Source organism: Chiloscyllium punctatum, chromosome 20, assembly GCF_047496795.1.
Source record: "Chiloscyllium punctatum isolate Juve2018m chromosome 20, sChiPun1.3, whole genome shotgun sequence".
NCBI lineage: Eukaryota > Metazoa > Chordata > Chondrichthyes > Orectolobiformes > Hemiscylliidae > Chiloscyllium > Chiloscyllium punctatum.
The window spans coordinates 88,151,951-88,174,681 of record NC_092758.1 but is presented as its reverse complement, the minus strand read 5'-3'; the positions used below and the strand labels follow the sequence as shown (position 1 = coordinate 88,174,681).

Sequence of the window (22,731 nt, the reverse complement as noted above, 5' to 3'; positions counted from 1 at the left end):
CAATGACTTTAACGATCAGGATCCTTAAGGATGTTGTTGGTTAGGGCCAGTAATTAATGCCCATCTTTAATTTGCCTTGAGCAAGTGACCGTGAGCTGTATCTTTAAAACATTGCAGTCCATTTGGTGTATGGAACATGTGTGCCACAATCCTAACCCAGCGACAGTGAGGGAACACTGATATAGTTTTCAAATCAGATTGTACGTGGCTTTGGAGGGAAGGTTGTCGTGATGATTCCATGCACCTGCAGCCCTTAACCTCGAACCCATGCAAGGGCATCTGCTTGGAAGATACTGTTGAAGAGCTCCTGCCCCAAAATGTCAATTTTCCTGCTCCTGGGATGCTGCCTGATTTGCTGAGCATTTCCAGCACTACTCTAATCTCCAGCATCTGCAGTACCCACTTCGGCCTCGGAAGATAATGTTGAAGGTGCCGAGCTGTGATGCTGGAATGCACCTTGCGGAAGCTGCTGCTGTGGTGATGGGAGAAGAGTGAAAATTTTAAGATGGTGAATGTTACTGAGAATCCCAGAGTGTTCTTGAGCTGGCCCCCATTCACAAGATGGAGAGTGTTCCGTCGCACGTTCCAGACGTGTGCCGTGTAGATGGTGGAAATGAGGGAGTCAGGCGGTGACTTGCTTGCTGAAGGTTTCCCATCGCCTAATCTACTCTTATGGCCGTGAATCTGTACGGCTGGTCCAGGTTAGTTTATGATCTATGGATATGCTGTGATGTTGGTGCGGAATCCCGCGATGGTGATGTCATCTAATGTCATTGAGAAGTGGTTAGATTTGATCTTGTTTGTGATGATTGCCTGGCACAAATACCACTTGACTCTTATCAGCCCAAGCCTGGATGCAGTCCAAGCTGTGCATATTGGTCAGAAACTGCTTCATTGCCCAAAGAATTGCAGAGCACTGCAATTGTCAAGCATTCCTTTTCTGATTGATGTGGGTAGGAGCATCTTTGAAACAATTGAAGATATTGGATCAGTGATACTGATGAATTCCTTCAACGATATCCTGGGCATTGGCATCTTAGAAACCTACTTTTTTCTTTCAATAGATGCACTCCAACCTTTGGAGTTAATGGCGGTAAGGAGCCTAAAGGGGAAATTCCAACTGGGTTGTCAGTCAGAGACCGATCTATGGAATTGTGATTGGCAGAGCACTGTGCAGGGACTGAATCTGAGGAGGTTCTCCTTCAATCACAGGTTCACCCCTTCCTGATTGAAGGGGCAGAAACTGTAATGGGTAAGGAAGATGGTGTTGGAGGGGGCAGCCTGTAACTGGAGGTCGCGGCGCATTTATTCTGGCTGACTGGTTTTCCATTGACTGCTGGACGTGGAGAGCGAGAACCGGCACACTGAAAGAGGGAGGAATCTCTGGCAAATCTTTGAAGTAACGAAGCCAAGAGCAGATCCAGGAGAGCCATTGCTCAGTCCTGTGTCAGTCTAGACTGGGCTGCCATTGGTCCTCCTCAATTTGGTTTATTATTGTACCTCAAGTACAGTGGAAAGTTGTTCTTTGTTTTGTGTGCAGTACAGGCAGATCACACCATACAAAGTACATGAGTGATCGAACAGTGCGGGGGATGCAATGTCACTGGTGCAGAGAAGGTGCGCAGAGAGTGAGATCGACATTAGGTTTGAAATTGTAGGGATCCACTGAGTCAAATAACAGCGGGGACGAAGCTGTCCCTGAACCTGTTGGTGCATGTGTTTTAAGCTTTTGGATCTTCTGTCTGATGGAAGAGGTTGGAGGAGATGGTGAGAGGGGTAGGTGTTGTTGGCTGCCTTCCTGAGGCAGTGGGAAGTGTAGATGGAGTCAGTGGATGGAAGGTTGGGTTGAGCTGCTGCTGGCCCTGCCTTGGTGATTGGCAGAACCAGAGGGATAATCCTGACATAATGGTCATCACACTTCTGTACAAACCACATTCCAGAATCCTCGAAGTAAAAGGCGACAATTGAACTTCATTTGACTTCCTTCAGGCCTAGGTGATGCCAGGTGGCTGAAGTGTCCCACCCCTTGAGGACTGGGTTGAGCCGTTGAGGATGTGTGACCACTCTGCCCCTTGTTCTCTACTGAGCTCCTCAAGTTGTCGTTTCGTGGTACACAACCTGGCCATCTTCCCTGCCCCCCCCCCCCCCCCCCCCCCCGAACTGCCAGTCTTCTGCCTGGCAGGATTCTGGTTGAGAGGCTCCGACAGCGTCTCTCTGCATCACTGAGGGGGCTGCTGTGTTAGACGGATGCTGAATTGAAGAAGACATGACCAACTCTCGCTTCATCCGATCCCTCGGAATGTCGGTGATTGCTCCAAGTGGTGGAATTCTATGGACAAAAAAAATAGGCCACTCAGCCCTTCAAACCTGCTCTACCGTTTGATGCGACCATGGCTGTTTTGGTTTTAATCTCAACTCCTGCATATCTCTGGTTGATCTTTCATCTGCTTTTGTCATCAAGACAAAGTGAGGACCGCAGATGCTGGAGATCAAGAATCTACCGCTACCTTTTAAAGATACTGCGTGCATTGCCTTTTTTGAGGATGGAACATCCAAAGACTGTGTCCACTCAGAAAATCTTCCTCTCTCATCCCTTCCTTAAAGGGACACCCTCTTGTTTTTAATTGCTGACCCTAGTTCACTGACCTTCCACAGGAGGAAATCTCCTCTCCACGTCCGCCAGGTCAAGTTCCACCAGGATCTTCCAGGATTCAATGACATCACCTTCTAAACTTGAGGGTACAGGCCTTTACTTCAGTCATATTGCTAATGCCTTTTGCTCATGTAACTTTTTGAGAAGTGTCTGTGTCCATGAGGGCTGACTCTTGTGGGACCAGGCAAGCAGGGTTTGTGTGTAAACATGACCTCCACCTATTCTGAGCCCAGCTATCACTGCCAGTCGTTCCTGTTGTTTGCAGGGTAAGGGAGCGAAGGGCTGTGTTAGTTCCCTTTTCTACGTGCATCGCTTTCTAAACATGAACTGGTTCCTGTTGAGTGATGCTCCAGATGGCACCCACACACCAACAGGAGTGATGTGTGCCAGTTGAAGTTTAGAGTGCTTTTTTTTTCCCCCTTGCTTGGTGAAGTTTGGAAGAGATGTTTCATGCTTTTGCCTGAGGAAGAAATTTGATTGGGGCTTCAGTGTCAGTGTTGATACTCGTTTTTTCTTAGATTGCTAATGGATCCTAGCTACGTCACACATGTCATCAGAGCTCACTATTTATAACCTTTTTTAGAAAACTAATCAGGCCACTTTTAGAATACCGTATTCAGTTATGGTCACCCTGCTATTGAAAGGGTTCAGGAGAGATTTACAAAAAGGTTGCTGGACTTGGACACTTGAACTTCATTTGACTTCTTCAGGCCGAGGTGATGCCAGGAGGCTGAAATGTCTCACCACTTGAGGACTGGGTTGAGCCGTTGACAATGTGTGACCACTCTGCCCCTCATTCTCTGCTGAGCTGCTCAGGTTGTTGTTTCGTGGTACGTAACCTGGCCATCTTCTCTCTTCCCCCCCCCCCCCCCCCCCCCCCCCCGAACTGCCAGTCTTCTGCCTGGCAGGATTCTGGGTGAGAGGCTCTGACAGCGTCTCTCTCTGCATCACTGAGGGGGCTGCCGCGTCAGACGGATGCTGAATTGAAGAAGACATGGGCAGGTTGGCCCGAAGGGTCTGTTTTTGTGCTGTACATCTCTATGACTCTATGATTGAATGTATCCCCAAAAGGCATATGTTATGACATTGGTCTGCCCTGCACAGGTCCCTCTGTGTCACCACCTGGACCCAACCACTCCCAGTTGCTTTATTGTCCTTCAGTCATAAGCTTATGAATGGACTACCTGATTGTAAACTCTGTGGTGATCAACTCTGTTCATAAATCAATAGATGTGGTGCTGGAAAAGCACAGCAGGTCAGAGAGCAGCCAAGGAGCAGGAAAATCAATGTTTCGGGCCAAAACCTTTAGTCAGGATTCGGCCAGAGACATTGGTTTTCCTGCTCCTTGGATGCTGCCTGATCTGTGCTTTTCCGTCCTCACACCTATTGGCTCTGGTTTTCAGCCTCTGCAGTCCTTGCTGTCTCCAGCTCTATTGATAACTTCACCAACAAGCAAGTGGGTGCAGACTGCTTACAATGGAATCTAAATAATCAGGCTTGCACTAACCACGTTCACCTCACCTACAAAGTCAGTCTCAGTTTTGTGAGGCACCCTCACCTCCCCAGCTCGAAGGTTTTAGCTCTGTCAGTGACCCTGAGCTAAGGGGGGGGGGGTTTGTGAGAAGATGCATCAATCAAAATGTCCCATTTTTTTTAAAAAATGGATTCCGTCTGCACTGAAGGATAGAAGATATGGCCCAACCCAAAAAAAGGAACAGGGAAGTTGTCCTGCTCAGTACTTATCGCTCAGCCAATGGCATGAAGGCAAATTATTTAGGAGCAAGTTACTGCAGATTTTGGAACCTGTGCTGAAATCAAGAAATCTGGAGATCACAGGAGGTCAGATAGCATCCGTGAAGAGAGAGAGCAAGCTACAGTCGCAGGTAGATAGGATAGTGAAGGCGGCATTTGGTATGCTTTCCTTTATATTGGTCAGAGTACTGAGTACAGGAGTTGGGAGGTTGTGTTGCGGCTGTACAGGACATTGGTTAGGCCACTGTTGGAATATTGTGTGCAATTCTGGTCTCCTTCCTATCGGAAAGATGTTGTGAATCTTGAAAGGGTTTAGAAAAGATTTACAAGGATGTTGCCAGGGTTGGAGAATCTGAACTTTTTATAGGGAGAGGCTAAATAGGCCGGGGCTGTTTTCCCTGGAGCATCGGAGGCTGAGGGGCGAGTTTATAGAGGTTTACAAAATTAAGAGGGGCATGGATAGGATAAATAGACAAAGTCTTTTCCCTGGGGTCGGGGAGTCCAGAACTAGAGGGTGTAGGTTTAGGGTGAGAGGGGAAAGATATAAAAGAGACCTAAAGGGCAACTTTTTCCCACAGAGGGTGGTACGTGTATGGAATGAGCTGCCAGAGGGAGTGATGGAGCCTGGTACAATGCCAACATTGAAAAGGCATTTGGATGGTTATATGAATAGGAAGGGTTTATAGAGTCATAGAGATGTACAGCATGGAAACAGACCCTTCGGTCCAACTCGTCCATGCCGACCAGATATCCCAACCCAATCTAGTTCCACCTGCCAGCACCCGGCCCATATCCCTCCAAACCCTTCTTATTCATATACCCATCCAGATACAATTGCAACATTTAAAAGGTATCACCACTTTCTCTGGCAGCTCATTCCATACACACACCACCCTCTGTGTGAAAACGTTGCCCCTTAGGTCTCTTTTATATCTTTCCCCTCTCACCCTGAACCTACGCCCTCTAGTTCTGGACTCCCCTGACCCCAGGGAAAAGACTTTGCCTATTCACCCTATCCATGCCCCCTCATGATTTTGTAAACCTCTATAAGGTCCCCCCTCAGCCTCCAACGCTCCAGGGAAAACAGCCCCAGCCTGTTCAGCCTCTCCCTAATCACCTGGAGGCTAATATCATTTCAACCATTAACAGGCTTTTCATTGCCTTCAGTTTTGTGAGGTGGTTTTGGTGCCATCCTCTGTATGTTACTTTGATGTCGAAAGCAAAGCTAAAGAGCTGTAAATGGAGCGCTGTACTGTTGTAACCGGGAGCTGATCGGATTGGTGTTTTGGAAATAGACTCAGTGGACTGGAACATTTTCGCCATATAAACTGATCTTTTGGTGAGTGCACTGCTGTGTCTAATTCAAAGACTTGAGTGTAGCGTTGTGCTTTATGTCAATATAGTATTCTGAGTAAGACATTCGGTGCAGTATGGTTGTCTGTTTAGCTGGGTATGTCCCGAAACGTTTCATGACATAAACTTTGCCTGGTGTCCCTGACATTGGTCAAGCTGAGTTAGATTAGAACAGGCCCTTCAGCCCAAAAGGTCCACACCAACGCTCTGAAGAATAACCCACCAGATGCATTCCCCTAACACTACGGGCAATTTAGCATGGCCAAATCCCCTTAACCCGCACATCTTTGGACTGTGGGAGGAAACTGGAGCACTCCGAGGAAACCCACACAGACACAGGGAGAATGTGCAAACTCCACACACAGTCGCCCAGGGCAGGAATCGAACCCAGGTCTCTGGCGCTGAGAGGCAGCAATGCTAACCCCTGAGCCACCGTGCCACCTTATGCTGTGCCAGTTGGAAAAGAAATGGACTTCATTACTCAGTTGCAACGTCTTGGCCCCTAGTCACTGTAAAACATATAAACGCAGGTGTCCAAAAAAGTGAAAAGCACGTTTCTAATTCCTGAGTATTTCTTTCTTCCATCTGGTTGTTTGCACCCGTGTTCTCGGGATCCTCCTTTCATTGATGCAGACTCCAGGAGAATCCTCGAGGGTTGTTCAACCGATTGTTAAAAGTTTGACGATGCAATGAAAGTTGGCTCCAGATCGCATGATCTCCCTCTTTAACAGCAACGTGGAGTTACCTAAACGAAAGAGACTGCAGTGGTTCAAGACCTTGCCACCACCTCAAGGACAATGAGGGACGCAGTCATTGATACAAACATTCCACAAAAACTGTGCACAAATAAAAATTAAGACAAACCAACGTTGTTTGATGTTTGTGAAGTAAAAATATTCAAAACAACAAACAGCAATTGATGGAAAAGCTCAGCAGGTCCGGCAGCATTTGCAAAGAGATATCAGTTAACGTTTCAGGGTCTGATGATCCTTGAGGGGTGAGGGGGCAATGTTCGACTTCATTTGAAAAGAGTCATACAGCACAGAAGCAGTCCCTTCGGCCCAACCAGTCCATGCCAACCATAATCCCAAACTAAACTAGAACCACCTGTTTGTGCTTGGCCCATATCCCTCCAAACCTTTCCTATCCATGTACTTATCCAAATGTCTTTTAAATGTTGTAATTGTACCCACATCCGCAACTTCCTCAGGCAGTTCAGTCCACCCTCGAACCACTCTGCCTCATGTCCTTTTAAAACTTTCTCCTCTCACCTTAAGGATATGCCCCTGGTTTTGAACGCCCCTGGTTTTGAACCCCCCTAACCTTTGGTAAAGACCCTTGTCATTCGCGTTATCTCTCTGCCCCTCATGGTTTCATAAACCTCAGTAAGGTCTGATGCTGGCATATTGAGTTTTATCTTCTCACCAGCGTTTCAGTTCAGCCGAGGGTGGCTGGTTGTGAACTTCCCTTCTGCTGGCTTTGAGCAGGTCTCGAGATGAAGTGGGATCTATTTGATTACTGACTCTACAAATGAGGAATGAGTAGAATAAGATCAAGTAAAAGTTATGTAATTAACTGGGCCATGCTGACACACCAGATGGCGACAAGTTCCACCATAGGACACACCAGATGGCACCGCAATTTCCCTTCCCACGTGGTTAAAGATGCCCTCCAACGCATCTCGTCCACATCCCGCACCTCCGTCCTCAGACCCCACCCCTCCAACCGTAACAAGGACAGAACGCCCCTGGTGCTCACCTTCCACCCTACAAACCTTCGCATCAACCAAATCGTCCGCCGACATTTCCGCCACCTCCAAAAAGACCCCACCACCAGGGATATATTTCCCTCCCCACCCCTTTCCGCCTTCCGCAAAGACTGTTCCCTCCGTGACTACCTGGTCAGGTCCACACCCCCCTACGACCCACCCTCCCATTCTGGCACTTTCCCCTGCTACCGCAGGAACTGTAAAACCTGTGCCCACACCTCCTCCCTCACCTCTATCCAAGGCCCTAAAGGAGCCTTCCACATGCATCAAAGTTTCACCTGCACATCCACCAATATCATTTATTGTATCCGTTGCTCCCGATGTGGTCTCCTCTACATTGGGGAGACTGGGCGCCTCCTAGCAGAGCGCTTTAGGGAACATCTCCGAGACACCCGCACCAATCAACCAAACAGCCCCGTGGCCCAACATTTCAACTCCCCCTCCCACTCTGCCGAGGACATGGAGGTCGTGGGCCTCCTTCACCGCCGCTCCCTCACCACCCGACGCCTGGAGGAAGAACGCCTCATCTTCCGCCTCGGAACAATTCAACCCCAGGGCATCAATGTGGACTTCAACAGCTTCCTCATTTCCCCTTCCCCCACCTCATCCTAGTTTCAAACTTGCAGCTCAGTTACTGTCTCCTTGACTTGTCCGACCTGCCTATCTTTTCCACCTATTCACTCCACCCTCTCCTCCTTGACCTATCGCCTTCATCTCCTCCCCCACTCACCCATTGTACTGTATGCTACTCTCTCCCCACCCCCACCCTCCTCTAGCTTATCTCTCCATGCTTCAGGCTCACTGCCTTTATTCCTGATGAAGGGCTTTTGCCCGAAACGTTGATTTCGCTGCTCGTTGGATGCTGCCTGAACTGCTGTGCTCTTCCAGCACCACTAATCCAGTGGGAGATTAGGCTGAGTATGAAGTCTGGAACTAATTTAATGGATAAAGTCCCTGGGAGCTTTGAAACGTTTCAAATGAGCACGTTAGTATATCAGATGGGCAGCCGTGATCTCCTGGAACTTGCTTGATTGCTTTAGGGAATTGGAGTGGAATTTTCCAAAGTTCCTTCCTGCAATTATTGGGAGGTTTTTGTATGCATCACCAGGCATTAGCATTGTTAGTGATTGGGGAGGCTGGTGTACAAGGTTCCTCTAATGTTTAAAGACGGCTGCGTTGGGTGACATTGGCCTTAATTTGCCTTGTTGCTTGTACGTCCATGTAATGAGTGTGGGGTAGACTTGATCACAACATGCATTGATTGGCCTGTAATTTGACCCAATCCGGCACTACCACTTTGACTGTATTGCTGGGAATGTAGAAATGATAGTACTGGCTGTGGAGAAGCATTGGGATTTATCAGACAGTTGTTGGGAATATTGTGTTTCCAAGCCTTATATCTTCCTGCTCTCAAACAAGCGGTGTGAATTAGCGGATTGAATCTGGCGATATGTTCTGCGAAGGTATTTATCAGCTTTCAAGGGGGTTCATGGAATATCCTACCTTTTTAAAAAGTCTATTACAGGCCGTTCTGCAACAGCTCACCTTTCGTTAACTAGAATTTACTCTTGTGCGGTTACTGAATTGGGGACACTGTTTCTACAGTGTGAATTTTTGAAATGTGTGTTGGCTGTAATGCGATTACATTAAGTGCTCTCTCCGAAGTGCAATTTTTCTATAATGTGGGGTTGCACAAGAACACACAACTGCTGCATTATAGAAGAACCACTTGGACTACTTGTCAAACTGATCAGCTACACCGGCTACAGGTTGAAGAGGGAAAGTTTTGCATTTTTAAAGCCCCCTTATTATTTGAAAAGCCTGAAGGCTATTTATAGACCTTTGCATTGATCAATGACTGACTGACTGACTGACTCCCCCGATTGGGAAACTGAAACAACCGTGAATCGGAAAAGAAAACCAAAGTTGCTGGAAAAGCTCAGCAGGTCTGGCAGCATGTGTGGAGAGAAGTCAAGAGTTAACGTGCAGTCACCCTCCCTCAGAACTGATGACTGCAGAGGAAGGGTCATCAGACCTGAAATATTAACTTTTTTTTTCCCCACAGATGCTGCCAGACCTCCTCCTCGTTTTTGGTCATTTGCTCGCTCTGTGGTCACTGTTTCTTTCAGCTTATATACTCTAGCTCCTGGGAGCCCTCTACTCCTTCAAAAAAAAGGTCTATCTCTGATCAAGCTTTTGATCCCTTTATTGGACTCAGTGTTGAAGTTTTAGCGTGTGCTTGTTAAATGCCTTGAGATGCTTTAAATTAACAAGTTGTCAGTATCCTGTCCATTTATCCTAGTTTGTCAGAAAGCAGCGCGTGCATTACTTTGGTGTTTCTGAACTTGAATTGTTGTTGAGTTCCTGCAGTGCTGTTTGGCAGTGAGTGGAAACTCTTCCCAATGTCCCTCCCGGTAGCTGGACTAAAAATAAATTGGAAGTGAACTTCCTTCAACACTGTCACTATCCAACACTCCCAGGACAGGAACAGCGTGGGGCTCCCCATGATGCAAAGCTCTTTTTTGTGCAAACAGGAGAAAATAATAAAGAAACAGCCCTCGCTGGGACAGCACATTGTAGTCAAGGGCAAATTAATAAGTTGGATGGAAATGTAGAGAATTAAATAAAGATAGCATTGTCAGGGATGATGGTGCACTCCAGGCCCTGGTCTCTAAAGACCTTGACCATGCCGGTGAGCAGAATCTGCTCCCTGTCCAGGAACACCCGTGCATGGATGTAACCCCAAAAGAGGGGCAAACAGTCAGTATGGGGGACTTCTTCCTCAGCCCGTGCTCTGGGTCTGTTTGTGGTGAGTTAGGCCATGCCCTGGGCCAAGACCGTGAGAAGGCCCGTCGACTTGTCCACCCCTCCCTTCATGGCGGTGCCCATTGATCAGGAGCGTGGGGTTGAAATGCAACCCAAATGTAAGCAGCAAGCTCCTTCAGAAAAAACTAAACACAGCAAGGCGGGAATTCATCAGGAGGTGGAGATGTCAATGTGCCGGGCGTAACCCTTCCTCAGGACTGGGGGGGTGATGTAAAGGGAGCTGCAGGTAAAGGGGCTGGGGGTGGAACAGAGTGGTAAAGTGGGGATAAGTGAAGACAGGGAGAGGGTGTGACCTGGTTGGTGAATGGGAGGAATGCATCTAGTTGGTGGGAGGGACTTGGGGGATGGGAAGGGAGGTTATTTGAAATTGGAGAACTCCAATGTTGAGTCGTCTGGGCTGTGGGCTGCCCAGGTGGAAGCTGAGGTGGTATTCCTCCAATTTGCGGTGTGATTCATTGTGGTAATGGAGGAGGCGGAGGATAGTCAAGTCGGAAAGGGAGTGGGAAGGGGAATTGAAATGGACGGTGACTGGGAGATCCGGTCGGCCCCTGTGGACCTGGCTGAGATACTTGATGAACCGTTCCCTGAGTTGGCGTTTGGTCCCCTTGATGTAGAGAAGGCCAAGTCGGGAGCACCTGATGCAGTAAACTAGGTTGGAAGAGAGGCAGGTGAACCTCTGCCTTACCTGAAAGGACTGTTTGGGGCCCTGGATGGAGGGGAGGAGCATGGTGTACTGGCAGGTTTTGTACCTGTTCTGGTTGTAGGGGAGGTAGACCAGTGTAAGGAACCTGCCTGAATAGTGCAGGACCAATATCCTAGAATGGGTAGGTTGTCTAATGACTGAAGGTTGGACAGGTGAGGCTTACACCTGCTTTAGAAGAATAAGAGGGGGTTCTTGCGATGTAGTGTTAAGTGTTCCTGCTGCTGATCCAGGGTACAAGTCCCACCTGCTCCAGATGTGTAATAACCTCTTTGGTGAGAAGGGTCTGTTTCCATGCTGACTGAGTAGAAAATATCCAAGTAGAAGGGAGGTCTCTGAGCCCTCCTGTGAATTGGCTCCCACTCAAGGAGCGCACAGTTCAACCGGGAGATATCCACATCACGTGACATCAGTGCACAGAGTCAGAGAATCGCTACAGTGTGGAAGTGGGCCATTCAGCCCATCGAGTCTGCACTGACCCCTCCACCCCGTCTCATTAACATTGGAAACTTATTCCAATGAACAGGGTATTGTACAAACCCCAGTTGTAACTTGAAATAAAAAGGTGTTTCTTGTGGCATAGTAGTAATGTCCCTATCTCTGGGCCAAGAGGCCTTGGTTCAAGTCCAATCTGCTTCAAAGGCCTGTAATAAAGAAAAATCTGAGTAAGAGGCACCTTTGATGGAAATGTATAAAATCCTGGGGACTTTAAGAGGCGAGATAAGAAAATGGTAGTTCCTTTTCTGGGAATATCTAGAGTTCAGTGTCACTGTTTCTCAACAAGGGATCACTAACTTAAGACCAAGTTGACCGTTTCTGTCACCGAGGGTTGCAATTCCTCAGAAATCTCTTCAGAAGCTGATGGAAAGCAACGTCTTTGACCAATCTTAAGGCAGAAGTAGATAAGCAAGTGACTGAAAGGTTATTGGGAACATGGAGTAACCAGATCCAGTCTTGATCTGATTGAACAGTGAAACAGGTTCATGGGGGCAAAGCCCTATTTGTGTTCCAAGTTTGTGTGTTTGTATCCATTGCATGGTTTCTGTGTGTGTAAAGCCCCTCAGTTTGACATGTTAGGCCTCCAGCCCATCCCCACCACCTCTGCACTGTGATCTGATTGACCCCCTTTCTGACAGCAGGTCTAGCTACCACAGAGTGCCATGCTGGATTGCTGAGTGGTCACTTTCTTGGACTTTGGATGAGATTTTGCGGGCACAGTGCAGTCCTTTCCATTCAAGATGAAGTGTGGTACTGCCACGTGTAGAGTTACCTGGTTATCTCCAAGTACACGGCATGTTATGAAGCTGGAAAAGAAAGCTGAAGGCAGTTGCAAGATCCAAATAATGTCGAGGAGCACAGAAGCTAGAGGACTCCAGGAAAGTTTAAATTTGAGAGCAAAGATTGGCCAGTAAAATCTCAGTCTGTGAACAATAGTATGAGGGGGTTGGGCCATAAGATAACTTGTGCGTGGGATGTGGAAGTTGTGGAGTGAGCTCTTGATGAGTATTTTGCCTCTCGTCACAAAAGAGAGGGCTGTTTAACATTCTCCTCACAGAAAGAATGTGAACTGTTACTAACAATTGGGGTAATGTGAGAGGTTGTACTCGAGGGATGGGCATTCACCAGGGTGGATTAATCATCGGGCCGAAAGGGATTGCATCCAAGGAAACGAGGGAGCAAATACCGATGTTTGAAGGAGCAATTCCCAGTTCTCTCCAAATACAGGCGAGGTAACAGAGGATTGGACACCAGCCAATGACGTGTGCTATTGTTTAAAAAGGGTGTGAACAAGACCAAACAGAAAAAGGAAAGTCAGCCTCTGCCAAAGAACAAGTAATTAGAATAGATTCTGAGAGACAGGCTGTTAGAAAGGCCTGGATTAGAGAGCGTCCGTGTGGTCTTGGCAGGGGAAGGGATTGTTAATTTGATTTGGATTTTATTACGGGAAGGTAGTGAGGATTGTTCGTAGTAGTGCTGTGGATGTCATCTACGTGGATTTTAGTGAGACATTTAACAAGGTGGTACACTAGTCAGAGTAACAGTAGGGTACAGTGGATATGGCAAGCTGGAGCCAAGGTTGACTTAATAGCGGGAATGGTTGGTGTTCCTGCAAACAGAAGGTGGTTTCCAGGGATGCATTAGGGATCGGTGTTGGTTACCTTTGCTGTTCCCTGGGGCTAATGATTTGGACTTAGTGTGAGAGATGTGATTGGGGGACCTGCAGATGACATGGGGAATGGCTGTGTATTTGCTTTGTGAAGAACATAGCATCATTTGAATGGCAGTATATTGACTGGGCAAGAAGTGCTGCATAGAATTCAATTCCGAATTGAGAGCTGTTGGAGGGTAAGCAAGGAAGGGAATGCACAGTAAATGGAAGGATATTGAGAGGGCTGGATGGAAGAGATACTTCAGAGTGTACATCTACAACTCCTTGAAAATGACGCGGTCGATGGTCTACAAGCATAGAGAATAGCTTCCTTTTTTTTCGGACAAGGTACCGAATACAAAAGCAGGGATATAATGCTGAAGCTGTACAAAGGGAGGGGTCCTGTTGTATACTGTGGTAACCCCCTCTGCCGCTGGGAGACCTGGGTTCAAGACCCACCTGTTTCAAAGGTGTGCAGTAACATCTCTGAACAAAGAAACCTGCACTGAAAGTGGCGTCCCAGTTCGACAGGATATTAAAGAAGGCCTTTGGTATACTTGGCTTTATTGGTCAGTGCATTGAGTACAGAGGAAACTCGAGTATCCGAATACCAATTATCCGAAGGAGATCTCAAGGTCCCAATAGACGTGTTTCCGGCAGTGATCGCGTCTTTTGTTTAGAGTGATGAAACAGGCACCGTCTTCACGCTCTTGCTCTCGTGCTCTTCCCATGTTTTCCCTGGTGTTCTACAGAGGGGTGTACACGAACCCCATCCCCCGCTTCCCAGGAATAGTCTCTCCAACATTGTCCTGTGCAGGGCAAACATGGGACCTGTCAAGAATTTGTACTGTAAAGTTGTGTGGCGCTGGGGCTGCGTGTGTATGTGTGCTATTTGGAGACTTACCTCACAAAGACAGCAGCAGTCTTATTGTTGGTGTGCAGTCTGGATGACCCGGGTAGGGGACGGGGGCCGTGTGCGCTTTGTGCTGGTGGGAGCGGGCTCTCGCGCACTCTGCTGCTGCAGTCTCCTGAATAGGGACTAGACTTTAAACCTCTGAGCCCCAGAGGAAAGGCATTTAATCAATTATCTGGATGAAATATTGCCCTCCCATCATGTTTGGATAGTCGAGGTTCCACTGTATAAGAGTTGGGAGGTCATGTTGCGGCTCTGCAGGTTATTGACGAGGCCACTTTTGGGACAGTGTGTTTAATTCTGGTCTCCCTGCTACTGGAAGGATGTTGTGAAATTTGAAAGGGTTCATAAAAGATTTACAAGGATTGAAGGGTTTGAGCTATAGGGACAGGCTAAACAGGCTGGGGCTGTTTTCCCAGGAATGTCAGGGGCTGAGGGGTGACCTTATGGAGGTTTATAAAATTATAAAGTGCACAGATGGGGTGAATAGACAAATTTATTTTCCCGGGGTTGGAGTCCAGAACTAGAGGGCATAGGTTTAGGGTGAGAGGGGAAAGCTATAAAAGAGACCTAAGGGGCAACTTTTTCACGCAGAGGGTGGTACGTGTATGGAATGAGCTACCAGAGGATGTGGTGGAGGCTGGTACAATTACAACATTTAAAAGGCATCTGGATGGGTATATGAATAGGAAGGGTTTAGAAGGATATGGACCAGGTGCTGGCAAATGGGACTAGATTAGGTTAGGATATCAGGTCGGCATGGACGGGTTGGACGGAAGGGTCTGTTTCCGTGCTGTATATCTCTGACTGTGTATAACCGGTTAATTAGGAAAACTGGTAAAACTCGGTTTCTGCCACAGCTGGAATTTCATGTGCAGTCCTGGTCGCCACATTCCAGGAAGGGCATAATTGCTCTGGAGAGAGCGCAAAACAATTTGGAGGCACACTGCCTGAACGTTGCTGATACAGAGTGACATTGAATAAACCTTAGAACAGAGGGGGCAGGCAGGAGCTGATTTAATGGAGATGCACATAATGTGGAGGGGACAGGCAAGACGGGTTAGCCTTTTGGAGAGATCAGTGATCAAGGTGACTGATTAGCAGGAGAAGTGAGGGAAAACTCTTCGCCCAGAGTGTGGCAAATGCCTGGGATTCATTGCCTGGTTTGGTGGTAGAGGCAGAAACCTTGATGATGGACTTGAACTGAGGCCTGGCCCAGAGGTAGATACGCTAGCACAGAAACCTCCCCATTGTCTTCATGCCTTGTTACACCTGGGTTTGTAAAGTATCCTACTTAGTGGTATTTTTATAAGATTCCCTTTCGCAGTACCTACACCTGAAGTCTTGTGACCTTCAAGGCTCGCTCTTTTGGGTTGGCACAGACACAGGGCCGAATGGCCTAAATCCGTGCTATAATTTCCTTTACTCCAGGTTGCCCACAGCCAGAGCTCCTTCGCTCCTGTTAACTGTTCTGTTAAAGCAGCGTTTTAAATGACTTCAAAATATTTCTACCAGAACCCGTTGTGTATTGTTTTGATGAAGACAGATGAACGAGGGGATCAATGTTGAGCTCGTGTTGGAGGATTCTAATCTAAAAATTGAAGGTCAGGCATGTGCCCCACCCTCCTCCTGGAAAAACGATTCTCCATTGAGCACGTGCTTTTTTTTTGGGGGGGGGCGTGTATTAGGAGCGTTAAACAAGAAAGGGGCATACAGTTGGGTTTTGGTGTTCCAGCTTCTCAATTACAGAGGTTCGGTTAGACTCTGCAGAGGTCGATGAGTAGTTGAATTTCACTTTTGCCAATGCACCAAGTTCAGTGATAGTCCATTACATTGCCCACTGGCACATTTTTGTGGCATCAAATTACCCCCCCTCCCACCAGAGGTTATTTGCCAACCTTGAAAATAACACTCTCTCGGCCTAATTTCCCAGTGGCACATAGCAGCCCACTGGTGAGAATGCTGTCCTTGATGCTGAGGGGCTTGGGGAATTCATTAGAATCCCGACAGTGTAGCAGGCCACTTCACCCATCAGGTCCACACTGACCTCTCCCACCCCCACCGCCAGCCTATCCCTGTAACCCCGCATTTCCCGAACTAGCCTGTACATCCCTGGAGACTGTGGAACAATTGAGCATGGCCAACCGCCCGAACCTGCATGTCTTTGAATTGTGGGAGGAAACCCACGCAGACACGGGGAGGATGTGCAAACTCCACACAGACAGTCACCCGAGGCTGGGATCGAATCTGAGTCTCTGGCGCTGTGAGGCAGCAGTGCTGTCTATTCCTCTGGGAGTTACTCCGTGCTCCTTTCCCTTCCCCTTTAAAATCTGATTCATTGGATGATATTTCCCTCCGCCAACCGCTAAACAGTGCAATTCTCACTTGTGAAATCACTTTGTACAGAACACCCTTGATTCTCTGAGCGAGGTGGCCAGGGAGTATTTTGTTTGGATAACTGATGACATTTTTACGGGACCTAAGATCTTGTTTGGATAATCCAAAACCTGGATAATTGACGTTTGAATAACTGAGGTTGTTCTGTATCGGTAAATACAGAAGTGCAGTCATGGTCTGTGGGGGCCCTTAGGCGAAGTGTGCTGAAGTAACCAACTAATAAAACTGATGCCTGGTTTCAAAGTAGTGCGTTGTATTTACCCGAAAATGAAATTGTGCTGTATCTAATTTGGAGTAGAGTTGTAAAACTAGTGAAGTTCTGCCTCCAACTTACTGCATGGTCCTTCAGTCATTCTCACTCCTGTATGAGTTTTGAGAAAAATGGAATGATATAAAAGGATGTGCAGGTTTTTAGGGACACACTAACAAGGTTTGCTGAATGAGAGACTTAAGGTCTAATTTTGCCTTGCCTTCGGATCTCTTTGATTTTAAAGTTGGGAATTTGTGGAACTCTCTGCAGTTTTCGTTTAACTGATTGGTGCTCTTGAGAAATGACCTACAAATTCCCTGTTGAGTAAATACCAGCACATTGCAGTAATTATTCCTGTAGGTTGTGTGGGCTGGACGGTCAAGGTAGTTATTTCATTTGCAGGGCAGCAGGCACTGGGATTGGCTGAGTGAATTACCTCAAATACACGGCTCTGTTCCCGACATCTTTTCCTTAACCTCTCCCGAGGGAGGCTAGCCCGCGCTTTATCCTGATGGGAATTAGTGGCTTTTTGTCTTTCTTTTTTTTTAAAAAGAACCCCACTGAATAAAATTCACTGTTAGTAGTCCAGGGCTCTTTAACGAAAAGAGCAAGATGTATAGCTAATGAGCTTTGTCATGGTTGGCTGCCACTGAATAATGTCTGTGTCTGATTGGTTTGTCTTGAAGTATTGTGTGTGTGGGGAACACACACTGCACATTCTCCATTGCTTTCCCGAACTGGCCTAGCAGCCTGTGGAGAGAACCGTAAAGACAGGAATGCAAGGTTAGTTCCTCCCTTCCCTTGCTGTCACACTCTGTGTCTCTTGCTTGCGCGCTCTCTCTCTCTCTCTCTTTTTCTCTGCTGCTGCTCTTTCCTGTGCTTTTTGATGCAACCCTTTAAATGTTTGCTGTGTTCCTATACACCGTACTGATGTTGCAATGGGTGTAAGTTGGCCGGGGGTGGGGGGGAAGGGAATTGATTTCATTTTCCCTTCCCTTGGTAAGGTCAGGGTGGGGTTGTAGCAGCTGGCTTGCTACTGTTTGAAAACAGACTTGAACAGAGGTTTCTGTGTACTCCTTGGAGCTTATTGGCAGGGACCTCTCTACTTTACTTTATTGTTGCAGAAATGTCGGGCACCATGTTGCTGCCATGATGGGAAACTGATCATTCAAAACTTATGATTTATTTTTATTTTTGAGGGGGGGAAGCAATCGGCCGTTACAGGCCAAGATGTCAGATAGTAAATACGGTTTTAACATCCTGTGTTTTTTTTTAGAAAATAAAAGCCCTCTGTTTTTCTTTACTCTGCTCCACAAGATAGAATGTTGAGGACATGTGTCAAATATTTGCACAGGGATCTTTTTAAAAAAAACTTCTACAAGCAGTTAAATGAGCTAAGTGCTCTCTGTCAATCGAGTGTGGAGTGATTTAAGTGTTGTGTAGGGGGATACAAACTGCAGTGTGACACTCGGATACAGATCCGAGGGGAGAGCAGAGAATACAACAATAATTGATAGGATTGTCTGATCGCTGGGGAGTCAGCAATATTACAGTCAGCAAGTAGCAGGTAAGGTGATTACATGGGAGAGAAACGAATGGAGTTGAAGCTTCAGTGGCATTCAGTACATAGTGGTGATGTTTGCTTTCTGGCTGGGTTCTATACTAACTGATTGGGTTAAAGTGTCTAAATGTAAGGATCTGGCAGTTCTGTGGTTCAGACGGTTTGGCTCGTGCAGTTTGTTGCTAGAGGGTAATTGGCTGGCTGGCTGACTGACTGGCTGGCTGGCTGACTGGCTGACTGACTGACTGACTGGCTGACTGACTGACTGCTTCCACTCATGAATCCCGTTTCAAGCAACCTTTCCTGAAATAGAATGGGTGGGGGGCGCTGGGAGTACGTTAGATAACGTTTTTTTTAAAAAAACGTTTTTCTTCTTAAAAGACGTACCTTAAGGGATCTGTATGTCAGTACTGTTAAATGTTAGATAAGTTCACTCCCATGTTATCACCTTATCTGCTGGTTTGCATTGTGGTATTTGGGCAAATTTGACCCCCCCCCCTCATTCCCCACCTCTTGCTCCTTTTTTGACCTTTATTCCCACACCCTCACCCCACATTCTCCTCAAAACAAATTGCCAAGTAAGGGATCTTCCTTTCAGTGCTGTTAAATGTGTGTTTTAATGCCACACTGACAGGGAATGTATTCTGATATTCTGTGATAATCCAATAATTGATATCTTACTGCCTATTGGAATAAGTTGACTCTCCAATAATGTGCTTTGTGGTATATCCTCCCCTTCCAATGCCCACCTCTTCTCCTTTTTGACCTTTTATTCCCACACCCTCACTCCATTCTACTGACCACTCAGTTTATCTAATGGTTTCCTTGTTAATGGATATAGTGATTGATTTTTCTCTGCCTATCATTCCCACCCTCTGTTCCCCTTCTCAAATTAGAAGCAGCCAGTGATCTTGCGTCTGTCCTTGTGAACGACTGATGTCCTCCACCTCTCAAGTGCTTAAGTGTGCCCAGATCAAAGCCCAAGTTTCTGGAGCTCCGTATTGAAGTTCCTTCAGTCTGGTTTCTGTCTGGCCATGGCAGTACTGAAACCGTTCTTACCAAGGTCACAGAGAAAATCCTAGTTAATTGTGTTGAGAGTTGTTTCTTCCTATGTGCAACCTTTCACATGGTCGACTGTGCCATCCGTTTCTAATGCCCTCCCCATCACTGCCTGACTCAGTGAGACTGCATTTGCCTGGTTTGATTCGTAGGGCATGAAACAGTACAGGCCCTTCAGTCCTCAATGTTGTGCTGGCCTTTCATCCAACTCGAAGGTCAGACTAACCTACATCCCCTTCATTGTCCAATCATCCATGTGCCTGTCCAAGAGTCTCTTCAATGTCCCTTATGTATCTGACTCTATTACCACTGCTGGCAGGGCATTCCACTAACCCCCTACTCCCTGTGTAAAGAACCTGCCTCTGGCATCTCTCCTAAACCTTCCTCCAATCACCTTAAAATTATGTCCCCTCGTGATTGACATTTTGGCCCTGGGGAAAAAGTCTCTGGCTATCTGTGCCTCATCATCTTGTACACCTCTATCAAGTTACCTCTCGTCCTCCTTTTCTCCAGTGAGAAAAACCCTAGATTGGGTTGGGATATCTGGTCGGCATGGACGGGTTGGACCGAAGGGTCTGTTTCTGTGCTGTACATCTCTATGACTATGACTAAATATTAAGTTTCACCTGCTCTTGCTTTTTTTTTGTAGCCACATTTTTATTTCCTTGTCAGTTCCTTGCTGCGGGTTTTGTGCAACTTGCAGCAACACCAAAATGCACTTGTCCTATTCATAAAAGAATGCTTTGTTAAAATCGATAGAATTCACTGCCACGGGAGGGTGTGGAGGCTAGCTCATTGACTCTACCCAAGATGGGAAAAGACTCGTTTTTGATTGTGACGGGGATCAAGGGTTATGGGGAGAAAGTGGGAGAATGGGGTTTGAGAAACGTATCAGCCATGACTGAATGGTGGAGCAGACTCGATGGGTTGAATGGCCTAATTTCTGCTCCTGTGTCTTATGGTCTATCACCTTTCTTTTGAAAATAACATACAGATCTTTCTGACTACAGGCCTTAGTGCATCTGATGGATTTACTTTAGCACAAGTCAGTTCTGCTATAATGCGTGTTTTTCAACACCAGTTCGCTTTAATGCAGTTGAAGAATTTAGGCTGTTATTTGTAGAAGGTGAGCTTTCCTTGCCTGTGGCTACAATGCGGTTCCGGCCCTGTTAGTTTAACTGGCTCAGCTATTGTGCGATTTTCTTATAAAGTGAGATCACATGAGAACTGAACTAACGCCTTACATCAGAACCGACTGTATTCCCAAATGTACAAAGATGTTCCAAATGCATGTTTAATCCTTGGAAATGTTGATTTCAATAATTGGTTGTAGAGTGTGCTCGAGAGAGAGGAGGAGCCTTCCGTAACACTTTCTGATGGTGTAAATTTGTGAATGGTTGTTCAGTATTTTTAAAAAATAAACATTGTTCAAGGTATGTTTAAAATAACTGTGCAGATGGCTTGCTAAGTGAGTAATATCACCATCTGATATCTGATTTATCAGTGTTTTGGGTAATTGTGCCCTGCTATGAAATAATAGTGCTGATCTGACGTAAAACTCACAGCATAACTATGCATTGATCTAGAGTTCGTTGAGTGCAATTTTACACTCAAACAAATCGTACACTGCATTGCTCTGCCAGAGATATGCTTACCAACTCGAGAAACATCCATTCTGTCGAAGGCTTATTGTGTTTAATGAGTAATTTTTCAGTGAAAAATTAAATATTTGTTTGTATACCTGCATCGTTTCTTGAAGGAGATCTGTAAGTTATGGGCAACAGGATCTGGGTGCATCACCTCCCAATTCTCATTTAAATCTCTCACTGTCTCAACTTGAACATACGACTGTTCACTTCCTTCTGACTGAACTTCTGGGGTTGTCTGTCTAATAGCATTGTACTATCACTATATGGACTGAAGCTGATCAGGAAGAAACCTCCCCCCCCCACCCCTGACCACCTTTGCTAGGCCACTAGGGGTAGGCATGAAATGCTGCACTTGCTGGCAATTTCCACAGCTAAAAAATGAATTTTTAAAGTCCTATACGTTTCCCGAAGGACTGCGTTGCCATTTTGCAGACATGTCAGAGGTTTGATGGTCCGCGTATGAGGTACTTTCATCATAATAGTTATATCCAGTCCAATCCAGAAAGCAAAGATTACTCAAGGTTTTGAAGATCAATAAGGTGCAATTGATGCATTGTTTTTGAAAGCAAAATCATCTGTGATACCCTGAATGATACTGCAGGCTTTATATTCCAACAGGGTGCACTTCTGTTCTAGAATATTAACTATTCATAGTTTGAAGTAGTTTATTAACTCCTCACGCTCTCCATTTAAGAGCTTGTTCTGCTTGGGATCTGGTTTCTCTACAAAGTGAACATGCACCGCTACACCTGTGTTTCCACACGCGCACCCACCAACTGTAATTGCACTGTCAACACTTGACAGGAAGTGATGGAAGGCAGAGTTAACCTGAAATCTCATGGAAGTTTGATTCCCTTATGTGCTTTCATCAACCCATCCTTTCCATGTCAGTCAACAATGATCCAGCTTGTGCTCCCATAGCCCTGGAGGCTATGGCGATGCAAGGGCGTATCTAACTACTGCTTAAATGTTAGAGTTTCTGACTTGACCATCCCTTCAGGACTGAGTTCCAGGCTCCCACCACTGGGTGTGTAATAAAGCATTATCCTCGACCCTCCTTTTAAAGTCAGATGTCCAGCCCTTTTTCCTTTAAATCTATACCTCTTTTGTTTTGACTTATCTACTAATGGATAAAGTGCCTTCTTAGCCACCCTATCAATGGTGTCCTTCATCTTGTACATCTCTATCGGGGCCTTTCCCAATCTTAGCTGTTCCAAGCCCAGCTGATGCAATCTTTCCTGATAGCTCTGACCATCTAGCCCAGGCAGCATCTTAGCAAATCTCTTCTCTTCTACCTTTTGTGCAATCTGCTCTTTCCTACAATGCAGGACCAGGACTGCATCCACTTCTCCAGCTGTGGCTGAACCAGCATTTTATGCAGTTCGAGCATGTCATCCTACTGTTGTATTTTGGGCCTCAGCTCGTAAAGGCCAGTATGCCTTCTCTGTCACCAGATCTGCCTCCCTGCTATCTTCAGGGCCCTGTGGATACATACATACTAAGGTCCCCCTGAGCTTCACTACCTTCCTAGGTCCTGTATATTTCATGCTTTTTTCAGGATTGAATTCCATTTGCCGATGCTCTATCCACTTGACTGGTCTGTTGATGTTGCTCATTTTATATGCGCAGTCTAAGGTTATTGTACAACAAGGTCATGTCTAAATACTGCTGATTACTTCAAACTAAAATTCCCAAATTCAA

At 46.5% G+C, this 22,731-nt stretch overlaps 1 protein-coding gene across 6 annotated transcripts in view; it reads left to right on the top strand.

Moving 5' to 3' along the window:
* The window catches only part of LOC140492247 (C-terminal-binding protein 1-like), an 88,972-nt gene that overhangs the window by 8,404 nt on the left and 57,837 nt on the right, over positions 1–22,731 (top strand). The window contains exon 1 of one of the 6 annotated variants that reach the window (XM_072591169.1): positions 17,251–17,544. The exons of the other annotated variants lie outside the window; for them this stretch is intronic. Coding sequence (XP_072447270.1) covers positions 17,538–17,544 — 7 coding nt within the window. The 5' untranslated portion in view covers positions 17,251–17,537. Of the gene's footprint in view, positions 1–17,250; positions 17,545–22,731 lie in introns of those variants that run through there. 6 annotated transcript variants of the gene reach the window in all.